Source organism: Taeniopygia guttata, chromosome 5 (genome assembly GCF_048771995.1).
Source record: "Taeniopygia guttata chromosome 5, bTaeGut7.mat, whole genome shotgun sequence".
In the NCBI taxonomy this organism is placed as follows: Eukaryota; Metazoa; Chordata; class Aves; order Passeriformes; family Estrildidae; genus Taeniopygia; species Taeniopygia guttata.
The window spans coordinates 49870349-49882994 of NC_133030.1; the positions used below are offsets into that span (position 1 = coordinate 49870349).

At 39.0% G+C, this 12646-nt stretch overlaps 1 protein-coding gene and 1 long non-coding RNA gene across 8 annotated transcripts in view; both read left to right on the forward strand.

Annotated features, from left to right (window-relative positions):
* Window positions 1–97: 97 nt before the first annotated feature.
* On the forward strand, window positions 98–8700 carry LOC121470129 (uncharacterized). Of its 4 annotated transcripts, none has more exons than XR_012056481.1 (3): window positions 98–3332; window positions 5577–5765; window positions 6519–8700. It is a non-coding gene; the product is annotated as an uncharacterized lncRNA (long non-coding RNA). The 4 variants fall into 4 exon arrangements; XR_012056482.1 differs by lacking the exon at window positions 6519–8700 and having other exon boundaries at window positions 98–3056; window positions 3230–3332; window positions 5577–5971; XR_012056480.1 differs by lacking the exon at window positions 6519–8700 and having other exon boundaries at window positions 98–1003; window positions 2820–3332; window positions 5577–5971.
* Window positions 8701–9368: 668 nt separating this feature from the next.
* PPP4R4 (protein phosphatase 4 regulatory subunit 4) overlaps window positions 9369–12646 on the forward strand; it is a 59147-nt gene continuing 55869 nt past the window's right edge. For all 4 annotated transcript variants that reach the window (XR_003960892.4, XM_030274905.4, XM_030274903.4 and 1 more), the window contains exons 1-2: window positions 9369–9633; window positions 10135–10208. Coding sequence is in view for 3 of the 4 variants with exons in the window: in XM_030274905.4 (XP_030130765.3) it covers window positions 9520–9633; window positions 10135–10208 (188 nt within the window). In the remaining variant the exon portion in view is untranslated. The remainder of the gene's footprint in view (window positions 9634–10134; window positions 10209–12646) is intronic.

Below are 12646 nucleotides of genomic sequence, written 5' to 3' on the forward strand. Positions count from 1 at the left end.
GCAACCGTAGGTTCAAGTACAATTACAGCCACACTTACAATTATTTCTTCTGCTTGGTATTTGCAGGTCTTTCCTGGCTTTGCGAGAAGATGGGAAAACAGACGGTTGTTTTCTCTACCTTTTCTTTTGTTTTCTTTTCAGTTCCAGGTAGTCATCATTAATTATGGACACTCTCAGTTCAGTCAGAGAGAAAAGGAGAGATTTCTGCCAGGCTGAGCCTGGGAAAAAGTCCGAGAGTAATGTAAACCATTTGTTATATCTTTCTGTTCATGTTTATAGATATGTTCTGCCACCGTGTGCTATTCGTAGTGCACCAATGGTGTGAGAAGTTTTCACTTGAGACCAATCATATTTCACCTTAGCAATCTTGGTTATAAAAGAAGAACACTAATTGTTAATAAGGTTTTTAATTCTTTACCTTCTGATGTTAGAGTAATTTTCATTCCCATCCTGCCTTCACAGCGACAATTAATGACTTACCAATGCACAATATGAGGAATTTATTCCAATTCATACTCTATGAGCAAGGCTAAAGAGCTTTTGATGCTTGGTCCTGATGTTCTGTACAAGATGAGTTTAAATCAGTGACAGTCAGGAAGTGACTTCAGGGAGCGGGAACTCCCCTGTAATTAATTTGTGGTATAGTTCATGTAAAATATACCAGTGTAGTTTATTAATAATCTAATTATTAGAGCAGGATTAAGTGTATTTTTTGGCACTACTCAGTCTTGTTAGAATTTTTCCTAGGCTTGTCTGGACAGAAATATTTACACACCCTTGAGTTTATGTGCTTGTAAATATGTCTTGTCCACATTAAACATGTCTAAAATACTTAAAAATCGCCCCAAAAATGTGTAAAATACTGTTCTTCCCACACAGAAATACCAGGGCAATGTGCCTTTAGAGATGGAGACATTGCTCTTGGTTTTTTTGTGTAGAACAGACCCCAGTGAGTAAATTGCTCTTTCTGTGGCAGAGAGGACACGTTGCAGGAGTTGTCCTGGTAAGTGGATTTGTGGCAGAGGGGAAGGTCAGGCGGCCAGTCAGGAGGGAGCAGTGTCACTTCTGCCCCCACAGTGAGCATTGTTGCCCTGTGAGCTGAGGCAGTGACTTTGGCATGTGGCAAAAACCCCCACCTCAGCTCTGGGGCACTTAGAGAATTCAGATTCCCCCTTCTTGGTGTGCATGATTGGTGTGTTTTACATTATACCTTTTACAGTACAGCCATCAAACCTAATTTATGTAGTACTGAGCTGGAGGCAGTGATGGCCAACAGGACCGTCTCACGACAGGAACTGGGACTGCATGCTAATGCCAGCCTTAAGGAGGGGTCTCAGCACTCTTCATGAATTCCTTCATTAAAAGCACCTTTCCCTACAGGTTGTTTAGATTCAAAACAAGTGACAAAAAAAGCTTGTTTACAATATTTTTCATGTTCTCTCTTCTTATTTACTGCATATAAGCAAAAATAAATTTGCAGAAGCAGAAGAAACAGATTACTCTGAAATTCTGGTGTGGTTGACTTAACACCGACACTGAATAAAAATAATGAAAAAAAACTTGGGCAGAAAAGTTCTTAGCTCTTACTCCTAGGTGTAATTACATGTTCTTTTATAGTTGTACAATTTCCAGCTTTGTCCTGAAAGAAAGATTTAATGTGGAAATGATTTGCCAAATTATGTTGAATTATGCTTTCTAATATAACTGTGGACATGTTTTTATGGGAGATAGGAATATTCTGTTTTTTTCTGTAAGAATTCATGTGAGGGGTGCAGCTGCTTTATCTCTTGATCTGTACTGAGCTCTATATTCTAGACTGAGGGACTGAATTACAGGCCCTAAATCTCAATTTGAAAGAAGGGACGTGCCTGTTTGTAATAAGCAACGAGCTTCAGAACAGCCTACACAGACGTGGTGACTTTCACTGCCACAGTGTCAACTGGTTGTACAAGAGCCATTGGTTGAGTTCCTTTGAAATGGGATAACCAAGGGAACTAAACATTTACTCAGTATTACAGTAGCAGTAATCTTTCTAAAGCCTTTGTAACATTAATCTTTCTGAGCCTTTGTGACCTGAAAGAGGCCCAGCTTTGGTATGTTGTGACAAGTTTTTGTCAATGAGAAGTTCACCTTCGTGTCCTAACAGAGAGTCAGCTGTTAAACTCCTGGTAAATACAATTCCATTATTGACAGTACAGAGTGAACTCTTAGTAAAACTACAAATCAGACAAATGAAACAGCTCTGCTTTATACCCCTAGGGCATTTTTAGATCAACAGTTATTTAAATACCAGGAAATTGTAAATTGAAGATAATAACCCATGTTAATAAGTTAAGGAATTATGTCATTTGCTTGCATAACTCATGTCAGTGCATGCATATTTTGTTACTTTGTCAATAGTTTCCAAGGTATTTAAGCCAGTATGTCTGAGAGCCCAAGAGAACTTGAACAGTTGGATGTCCTCATTACAGAGTTTTACCTGGTAACAGATCCTGTTCTTCCCAGCTGTAAATTTACATTCCTGCAGATCAGTAGCCCAGGGATTGTGGTTTGGTCCCTTCTGTGCAGTATTACGTAATAAATACTGTATGTTTTTTCAAATAATATTTTGATTTTTTATAAAATAATGAAGACTTCTCCTAAGAATGCTTAAGTCAGAGAATGTTTTGACCAGTACCTTTAATTTTGGGATTCGTGTAACTGAATTCAGCACCATGAACAGTTAAATGTGCATGTCAGCAACTGATGTAGGCTTTCACTTAGTAATCAAATTCTTTGGTTTCTCTCTTTTTTTTTTTTTTTTTCCTTGTCTCCTGCAGGAATGTCAGTATGTGCTTAATTACTGATTTGGATAGCTATTTCTGCTGACAAAAGAATGTCACCGTACTGTGATTTATATTAATACTCACAGTGCACTGTGCACCTGAAGAACATGCAGCTGCTGGCCAGTGGGAGACCTGATGCCTCCTGTGCTTTGCAGACTGTAAAATTTGCTCTTTTTTATTTTCTGTTATGCAGCCAGGTGAGGCTGCTTGTCCTGGTCCTGAAGTGGCAAGGTAAAGCCTTGGTTCTTGGGCTTAAGGCCTTTGTTGTCATTTTCAGAAGTTCTGGAATACTATTCTAGGACTGACAAGATCTTACGGCATAGCACCATTTGTTAAACTTCATTTGAAAATACATACCCCTTTGCCTATGCTGCCTTTTTTTTACTTTCTCTCTGTTCTTCCAGCTTCACAAATGCATTTCTGACTCACCTGCATGAAGCCTTTTGTCAGACAGCATGCTGCTCCTTCAGCGAATGTGTTCATGAAGCCAGGGGAACAAGATACTCTGTAAGCATGAGCTTTAAGAGTACTGGCATGTTTAACTCTAGTTCTAGTAGCAAAGAGTTTTCCAGTACAGATTTATCAAGGTGAAGATTTTTCTGTGTGATTGAAGAATAGCAAAGACAACTCCATTTAATATGAGAGAAACATTTGGAATGGTTGTAAATGCAGTCAGAGGCACTAGATACTTCAGAATGTATCTTCAAAGGAATAATGCTAAAGGAAGTTATGAAGATAACAAGCAATTAAATACAAGTCAATATTTGTTAACTGTTGCCCTGTTCTTTTAAATGTTTTAAAGTTCTTTTAAAAGTTTTCTATGCCTTCCGATGTTTGCATATTTCTACTAGAGTTCTCACACACTGTTCATGTGTTTTTCATTCTTCTTTGTGAGAAGAGAGAATTAATAGATTAGTTAGTTTGATCAGTGTGGTTAGAGAAGTAACAATTTCTTCCTCCAATCCACTATCACTTTTAAAATTCTATATATTACAAAGTCAAAAATAAAACTTCCTCTTTTCCTTCTTTTACATCCTAAGTGAGTGCGTGAGTTATTTCGTGTTGTAGTACGACAGTTAACCAAGGGGAAATGGGAAATCAAGGCATGTCCCTTAAGAGGGTAACTGGTTTTCTGGGAAGAAAAATAAAGCACATGTAATCTGTCTGGACAACCCTCAAAATATTTTTCATAGGGGAAAAAGGAATAGCACAGAACTTCAAGGGGAAAGAAGCTGGCTAAAGAGGAAGGGAAATGCATGTTTCTTTTGGGGGAGCACATTGGTGTGTATTGATAGATTAACCTATCAGCTATATGGAGTTTGCTTGAAGTCTTGTGGACTACTCTTATTTAGTGACTAACTGTGATACAATATGAAATTTGCTGATGACACAGTTATTAATACAAAGGAGAATTATGATATAAGGCTGACTGAAATGACCTTGAGGACCAGTATAATTGGATGAATTTATTATCCAAAGTACAGCACTATTCAGCTAAAGCTAATACTGAGAATGTATATCATTAAGATGGGACTTAATTAATTTTAGGTCACTGTGGATGACAGTAGTAATTGACCATAAGATTAACTGTGAGCTGCCAATGTTGTATATTTGGTAAACTAACTCCTGTACAGATATTCATTCTTTGCAAGCGGCATTATTTCCTAGATATTTTTTATTTTCAATACTATATTCTGATCACCTTAATTCAACAGAAGTGAAGTCAAAGTGCAGCAGATGCCACGGGAATTGCTAGGGTGGTCAGGAGAATGAAGAGCCTGTTTTAGGAGTGAAAAACGAAATTCTGAGTTTAGCTTTTTTTAATCCAGGATTGGAGCAGATATGACTGCAGTCTTTAAATACCAGGAAAGGAAGAATAAAGTAAAGGACACTAGCACAAGAAGAAACTTGGAAAACTCACCAACAGTAATTTTATGTAGGAAATCGTAAGTTTCTTTGGTAACTAATGAGTAAAGAAGACAAGAAGTTGTTAGTTTTAATATAATATTTGACATGAGTATGACAGTGTTCATGGTTGTCATAGCAAGGAACTGGACTCATCAGCTTCCTCGTATGGAGGAAGTTTCAGTTTTTACAATAGAAAATCATTCATTTAAACTTTGTAAAGTAGTTGAGTATTAGGTCCTACTGCCAGGTAAAAAAAATCATATAAATAGCCAGAAGATCTGAAGAAGAACAACACTTTCTGTTTTCTCTGTTGTTATTCTATCTTTTTGCATGTGCTTTAAACTACTTTTGGACAGAGGGCAGCAGATTAGACACTGTAGGAGCACATTGCTAGTTCTTAGAGAAGGACAGGGTGAGCACAATTACTGCAATCTTACAGATTTTATACATTATATAAAAATAAATTTAAGGATCTTTTCTGTGTTCTTGTAAAATAATCTATTTGATTTTTTAGATCTTATTGGAGGGAACTAAGTTACAGGAAAGAATATGGGAGACTAGGCTACAGATGAAAACCATGGAACACAATCCAGTGCTTTTCCCTTTATAATTCATTTATTTATATAGCTGTTACAATGAAATGACTGGAATTGCAAAAGAACAATCAAAATTTTTTTGCAAATGACAATAGTGAAATGAAGCAACAGTTTCTTAGCAACAAACTGGAAAATACGCTAAATAATATCTTTTTCCTACTGAGGTTTGTGTGTGCTACATTCAAGCATTGTTCTGAAGTAGATTCATATTTTTGAGCATGTTTCTTTTATATTATTCTTGTTACAGGTTTGCCTTGACACAGAGATTTTCTGAAGAACCACTGTTCATGGCTATGTTTTTACTTGGAGTACAAATGGAATAAAAACAACCTTGTTTTGTGAGGCTAAGGGATTAGATTGAACATCAAAATTGCAATTTAAGACTCTGGTGGACTATAAAAACTAATTCCAGTCAGAGGTCGCTCATTTGGAAATGGTGAGTGACAGCTGCTGCAGCCTTGGCTGTCTCTCAGTGGTGGTGAACAGACAAAATTGTAAATTGAACTTCTGCATACTTCAGGTGCTGAGTCTTGAGCAGAACCGTAATTACACAGTGCATAACCTACATCATGTATATTATGAAATGGTATTTATTTTTCTTTGGACTATTAAATGAGAGAAAATGGGAGATAAAGAATGATTTCATTTTTTTTGGTTTTGGGTTTGTTTTCTTTTTCCCCAACGTAATTAAAATTTACTTTGCTGAATTTTTCCTTATTTTTTTGGTTTGGCTATTGCGTGAGAAATTCTGGCTCTTAATCAGGAGCATGCACGTTTTGCCTGAAAGCATTTCTTGGCATGTCTTTCTGTGTCCCCCAAACCAGTTCCTTCATATTTCAGCTGATTCAGGCATTGTGATACATTCCGAGACCTCACAAGTTTTCAGTTTCTCTGTGAATAGGTTAATTTGCAGGTAGATTATTTTGGTAAACAGGTACGGTAAGAACAGTTTCCAGAAGGCAGACTCCTCACTGCTGGGTAGCAAAGGAAAACTCTGTATCTGTCCAATCTGACAAATCACTTCACCCCAGAATCCTTAGGTAGAGTCAGAGTACCTGAAGGATCCTTCAGGTACAAAGTCCTTCCATCTGTGTTGTCTTTTTTTTTTTTTTTTTTTTTAAATCTTCCCCTGGATTGAATTTAGAGCTCGTTGCTTTAGAAGGCATGAATAACACTCTTTTTCCACTAGGTATGGGTGCCACCTTCCCAGTGCTCTGCAGCTGTCTTCCTCAAGGAATGCTGATTTGAAATCAGCCTGGTACTGTCTTTCCAAGGTTACACAGCTCCTGTGTTCAAATGAAGGTTCCAGTTCACCCTGGATTTCACTAAAGCAGCATGAAATAGCTCTTGATTCTTGAATACAATAGCTATGACAAGGTTGGAATGAATCTGAGAGTAGAGTTTTATTTGAGAGAAGAGAGGAGTGGAAAAGGGAGGAGCTGAAAGCAGCAGCAGTGGAAGGGAAGCAATACGTGACTTTAATCACAGATGAGAATGAGAGACCACTTGCCTGCAGGTTTACTATCAGAGGGGATTAATTTTTACGTATGTGGTTTTGAAACAATACATGTAAGCTTTCTTTCTTCTGCCAAATGTGTGGGTCAGAATGAGATCTGTTTATATTTAATCTAATTCCTTCTGTGTTCTTTATTCTGGTCCAGTACTGTATTAAAAAAAAAAAAAAATCTGCTTTTCACATTTCCAGGGATATTTGTAGATCTCTTTGACATATCTATAGATTCTAAAGTTAATGGGAATCATGTCGGCTCAGTGTTTCCTGAACTTAGTTAGAAAGACAGGTTTTTAAAGGCTGTAAGGAAAAGATGTTTTTCTAAATGTTTACACAAAACTCTCTTCCTTAGTGGCTTATGAAGTTTATGTAAAATATAACATGAGAAATCAGCCTAATTGCATATTTAAACTCTGTGTTTTTCAGTCTTTAAAACTGAATTCTGGATTCCTTGTTTAAAAACTGCATTAAGTTCCTAGTTCAAGGCATTCAAAAGAAAGTACTTTTGATCTCAGAAGATCTCTGTGATTCATGAGAACTACTTGCAAGGTGAAATAACCACAGATTGGCTGTGAAAGAACTTGCAAAAGGATTTTCCTAACTAACTGTGTTTGGGATTTCAGTATGTTTTCCTGATACTTATCATTGGCAGAAGCCTGCATGCCAGGACTCTATATTTGAGGAGGGAACATTGCCTAAAACTTTTTTTATTTCCTCTTGTAGAGCTAGTTCCTTACCTACTCCGAGAGGTTAGGTTCAGTTACAGCTATTCATTGTATTTGCTGTCTAATGATGCTCCCTGGTTAAAAAGATTTTGCAAAGGAGATGTTCAAAAGAGTGTTTCTCATTTTAATTCATCATCAGGCCTTAACAATTCCAAATGGTTTTTGTTTTATATTACATAACACTTTAATTATTTATATGTAAATTGGATTAGATTTTTCTGCAAATAATTCTGTTGTACATTTGAAATTAATGGAGATCCTCTAGTTTTTTAATGTTTTACTGATTTATCTGAGCATAGGATTTAGCCTAACTGGTAGACAGAGAAGTAACACGTAGGGGACAATGTTTATTTTTTTTTGCTAAACAAAAGCTGAGTTGTTTGCCAGTCACAGAATAAAAATTAGTAAGATTCTGGGTAATATACCACATAGTATCATATAATCTTTATGATTTCTGGAATTACTTTTAATCTTATTTATAAACAAAACTTACCTGGTCACGTGGGTATTTCCCAGGGATAAAAAAAAAAAATTGCACCCCTTAAATAAGCCCTTGTGAAATATTTACAGGTTTTAAAATTTCTGGTCTTAGTGTGGCTGTTGTGTTTAGATAAACATTGCAAAGGCCACTGTCTAGAGGTCTGGTGAATTACTTATGTCAGTAAATGCTGAGTCTAACTCTATGATGATTCTTGTCTTGTATGCATTTTGCATCACTAACCCACCCCAAAAGAAGCTCTCTTACTAAGTTTTTGAAGATTATCCATGCTTATTTGAATATGAATCAGAGGTAATTAGCATACTTTTATTTTGAAAAAAGTACTCTCCCTTAAGCCCCCAAGGCAATCCACATTTGTGAGATAAAATGGTAAAGGCATCCAAGGCCTAATTGCATATATCAGGAAAACTATCCCTATAGGAATCTGCTGCTGCTGTGAGTGTGAGGGTGTGTAACCTGGGTCTAGAACGCAGAAGGTGAAGAATGAGATTTTATGGAGAGTGTAAGTGATGTCTTCGTCAGAATTACACAGTTTACTGCCAAATAAGTAAATTTTTTTTTAACATTAATGTAAAAGCGTTCATTGGGGGGGAAACCCGTGTTGGACTTTTCATTAAAAACAGCACTTGTTTCAGTTTCTCCGGTGTAGTTCTGCTGTGGCCCAGCTGTGAGACGGTGACACGGGCGGGGGTCCGACGCCCCCAGGGGAGGGGCGGAGGAGCAGCGGCCGAGGCGCTGCAGCCGAGCGAGGCGAGGCCGGCCCGCGGCCGCGCAGCCCCGCGCGGGGCCGGGCGCTGAGGGGGCCGCGCCTCCGCTCCTCCCGCCGCCGCCGCGCCCGCCGCTGCCCTGCCCCGCGGAGGCCGCGGGAGCGCCGCGTTGCCCCGGAGACCGGCTCGGCGGGGCTGGAGCTGTCCCGGCCGGGGGCTGCGGCGCTCACCCACGGAGGGAGCCGAGGGGGCTGCGCCGCGGGACGGGGGCGGGGAGCGTCACTGCACCGCAGCGACCGTCCCTCCTCCCGGGGCGGGCGGGGAGGCGGCACCCGGGCACCGCGGCGGGGCTGCTCCGCTCCGCTCAGCGCCCTGCCCTTCTGCCCCGCCGCTGAGGACTCCGCCCGGCCCTTCTGGCGCCCGGGTCACCCCGGTTCCCGCGCCCTCGCTGCGGTCAGGGGTGGCCAGCGCCGAGGGCAAACTTGGCTGGGAACTCCCGCCCGCCGAGGACCAGCGGCCGCAGCGGGCTCTGGGGGCTGCGGGCGCCGGCCCCGCCGCCTGCCCGCCCGGGCGGAGCGGAAAGTTTGGCGGCGGGAGGCGGGCGGGGGCGGCGGCGGCCGGCGCTGCCGCAGTGTGCGCTGGGCCGGGGCTGCTGCCGGCCGCGGGAGTGCCGGGGCTTCCCTCCTGCCGCCCTCGGGGCGATGTGAGGCTCGGGGACAGCGTCGGCTGCCGAAGGCTTTAGTTGGTACATGCGCCCAGTAATCTTCTCCAAAATGGATTTTAGTCATAGCAGTCTTTTTGGATACATAGAAGACCTGCAGGAACTAACTATTATAGAGAGGCCAGTACGCAGGAGCCTGAAGGTATAACCTCGAAAAAGAACGGTGCTTTAAAATCCATTTTAAATTGTGTCTGTTTTAATTGTGCACAAATAACCGAATAGACCGTTTTTTTGTGTTTTTTTGTGTTTTTTTTTTTTTTTAACAGCACCAGGATATGAAACATTGTCGTCAGTCATTTTAGAATAAACAATTTCCAATTCTATATATCAGGGATTTGATGTTTTCAATATATTATTGAGATGGGAACACATAGACTAGCTTGGGTCTTTAGATGAAATTATATGCCACTTGTTTAACAGTGATAGTGTCTGACTTGAAACTGTACTTCTCTGACATTCCATCTTTTCCTGGTGAAAGATTTATTTGATTGAATTTGAAATGTTGGCTAGAGGTTTCATGACTAAATTCAGATTACTCATGAAGCTCTCCCTCTATGTGTGGGGAGAAAGGGGTTGTTTTAAGACTAAAACAGTGAAGTAGTCAGGCATTGCAAACTCATAATCTCTATTTCACACTTGACAGACGCCAGAAGAAATAGAAAGATTGACAGTTGATGAAGAACTCAGTGATATTGAAAGGGCTGTTTATCTACTCAGGTATTTCCTAAAATGTTGCTGTGAACCATTGCTGACCATCATGTTTACATAAAGCTTTTTTAGTGTTTTACTCTTTACTCCTTTAATTTTCTGTCTATTAGTAGTTCTTTCACCGTCAACTATGTTAAGCATACAGGCAAGATGAAAATAGGTACTGTAATATACAAAAACATCACCCTGTAATGGGGTGTGTGTGTACATGTATAAGAATTTCTGAGCTTTTAATATGTTCCTCACTAGCACAGAGTTCTTAATCATCTTTTCCCCTGCAGTTGATTTTGCAAGATTCTCTCAGTGTCAATGTTATTAATACCAATAATTCAGGGAGTTCATACTCACTCTAAGCAAATATTCACACATGGGCAGTTAACACAGATTGGTAACAGAGCTGTTCTAGCATCCTGTGTGTGTTTGGACTTTCAGATGAGAAAACTTGAGAGGTTAGTTCTATAGTCCATAGAAATTACTGTAGAAAATACTGTGGTAATACTTCCCTCTGTTCTGGTTTTCATCATCTTATCTCCTTCTTGTTGAAAGTATTTATTTTCAGCTATTTGAATAACTTAAATTTGGTAGTTTAAAGTATGAATCTTTCAACTACAGTCTAAGTCATCTTTGAGAGTACAAATGTTCTGAGGGATTTTGAGTTGAATATTCATTTTTAAACAATACCTAGTAATTGGAGAACCAGCTGCAGCTCCCTCTCAGTTTGCTTATTCTGCTATTTTAAGTGCTTTTCTAGTCTATGCTTGTGTTCAGTATTTAGAATAGATATTCTTGGTGATACAGTTTTCTTTTTTTTGGGTGCATGGCATTATTTGTATGTTATCATTTTTGTCCGCTGATACTGCTTATGATACTGACTTATTTTTATGCTTTGGGTATTTTTTTATGCTGAAATTTATTAAATAGAGGATTTAAAAACTTGCTTTGCTCTTAGTTGCTGTAAACAAAGCAGTCTGTTGACTGTAGGGACATTTGGAGGAAACAGTTTGCATGTGGTACATATCACTGAAAGGATGTGTGTCCATTCTGGGTTTTACCTCAACCAGCACAGGTGATTTTTTTTTTTTTTTTTTTTTTTTTTTTTTTTTATTTTCCAGTGTGGTAGCAAATTTCTTTGCTCTTTTTCCAGTTCAAGACCACATTTGCAGCATATATGTCCTAATTGCCGTTTCAAATGGCAAAAGGTTCTACTTCTTGTCTTTCATCTTATCAATTGCTTTTCAACCTGGCCTTCATCTGACATCTTTATCTTCTTTACTTGAGCAGCTGTTGGAGACATAACATTCTTTTTCTTTTAATGAAGCATTCATTTTTCCCTCTGCATTGTTCTCATTGCTGAAAGGTACCTTCAACTCTGCTTGAAAGGCTTTTTGTAAGCTACTCTTACAGTGCATGGATGTTAATACAGTAATCCAGTGCAAGCTGTTGCTGTTGAATAGTATATTGCTGTCATTGTACTGAGTGGAGTAAAAGCAGAGTTGAAAAGCTGCCTGTAACCTAGTAGTACCTTTTATATGATGTACAAGACTATGTACTTTTGGCTTGTCAGGATTTTTTCATCTATTTTAATACAATATACCTGCCTGTTGCTATTTGATAGTAATGTCAGTCCAGTCTTTCTGTGCCTTATTTTCTCGCACAGATGCATTATTCACTGTCCTTCAGGCTGCTCCTTATGTGGGACTAATCTTGATCTTATGCAAAAAGCCAGTGCTTTTTCTGACAATCTGTCCATAGAAATAGCTTTGCTGAGATTGAAACAAATTAATGACACTTTAATGACACTTCTGTTTTATCCCATTTGGAAAAGATGGTGTTATCTCCATATACATTAAAAATATACAAGAACAATATCTACAGGTAATATCAAAATATTACTTTTGTCACAATGTCTTTTGTATTGTCATTTGCTTATTGCACACTAATCTGCAAGTTGAAGATTTTAAATATACTGAGGTGAGTATCTTCAGTGTTGCTTGTACACTGCAATGGATCTGATTAATAATGGATAAAAGCTTTGTATGCTACAGCGTAGCTAATGTTTACTAGTGATTTTCTGGGAAAGTTCAGAAAGAGTCTTCACATTTTAAAGGCTTTCATTCTGAACAAAAAAACTCAACCACTTTCTTCTCTTTTCATATCCTTTTCTTCTAAAACCTGTCCCAAACATCTCCTCCCCCCCCTTGAACTTGGATTTGCTTATATGCAGAGCAGTTGTATGATTCCTAGATACTTGTTTTTAGAAGTTTTCTGCTCCTGAAGTCTTTTACTAAAGTAGTCTGAAAATTGGTGCATTGAGATCCAAGTTGGAGAGGATAGATTTTCTTTTTTCCCCTAGTGACTGATTTTTGCTTACTGTATATATGAGAAGGTATTAATTTTCCAACTCTCAGAGTTTCATCAGTTATTCTTCACTTTTCATTTCTTGTGTT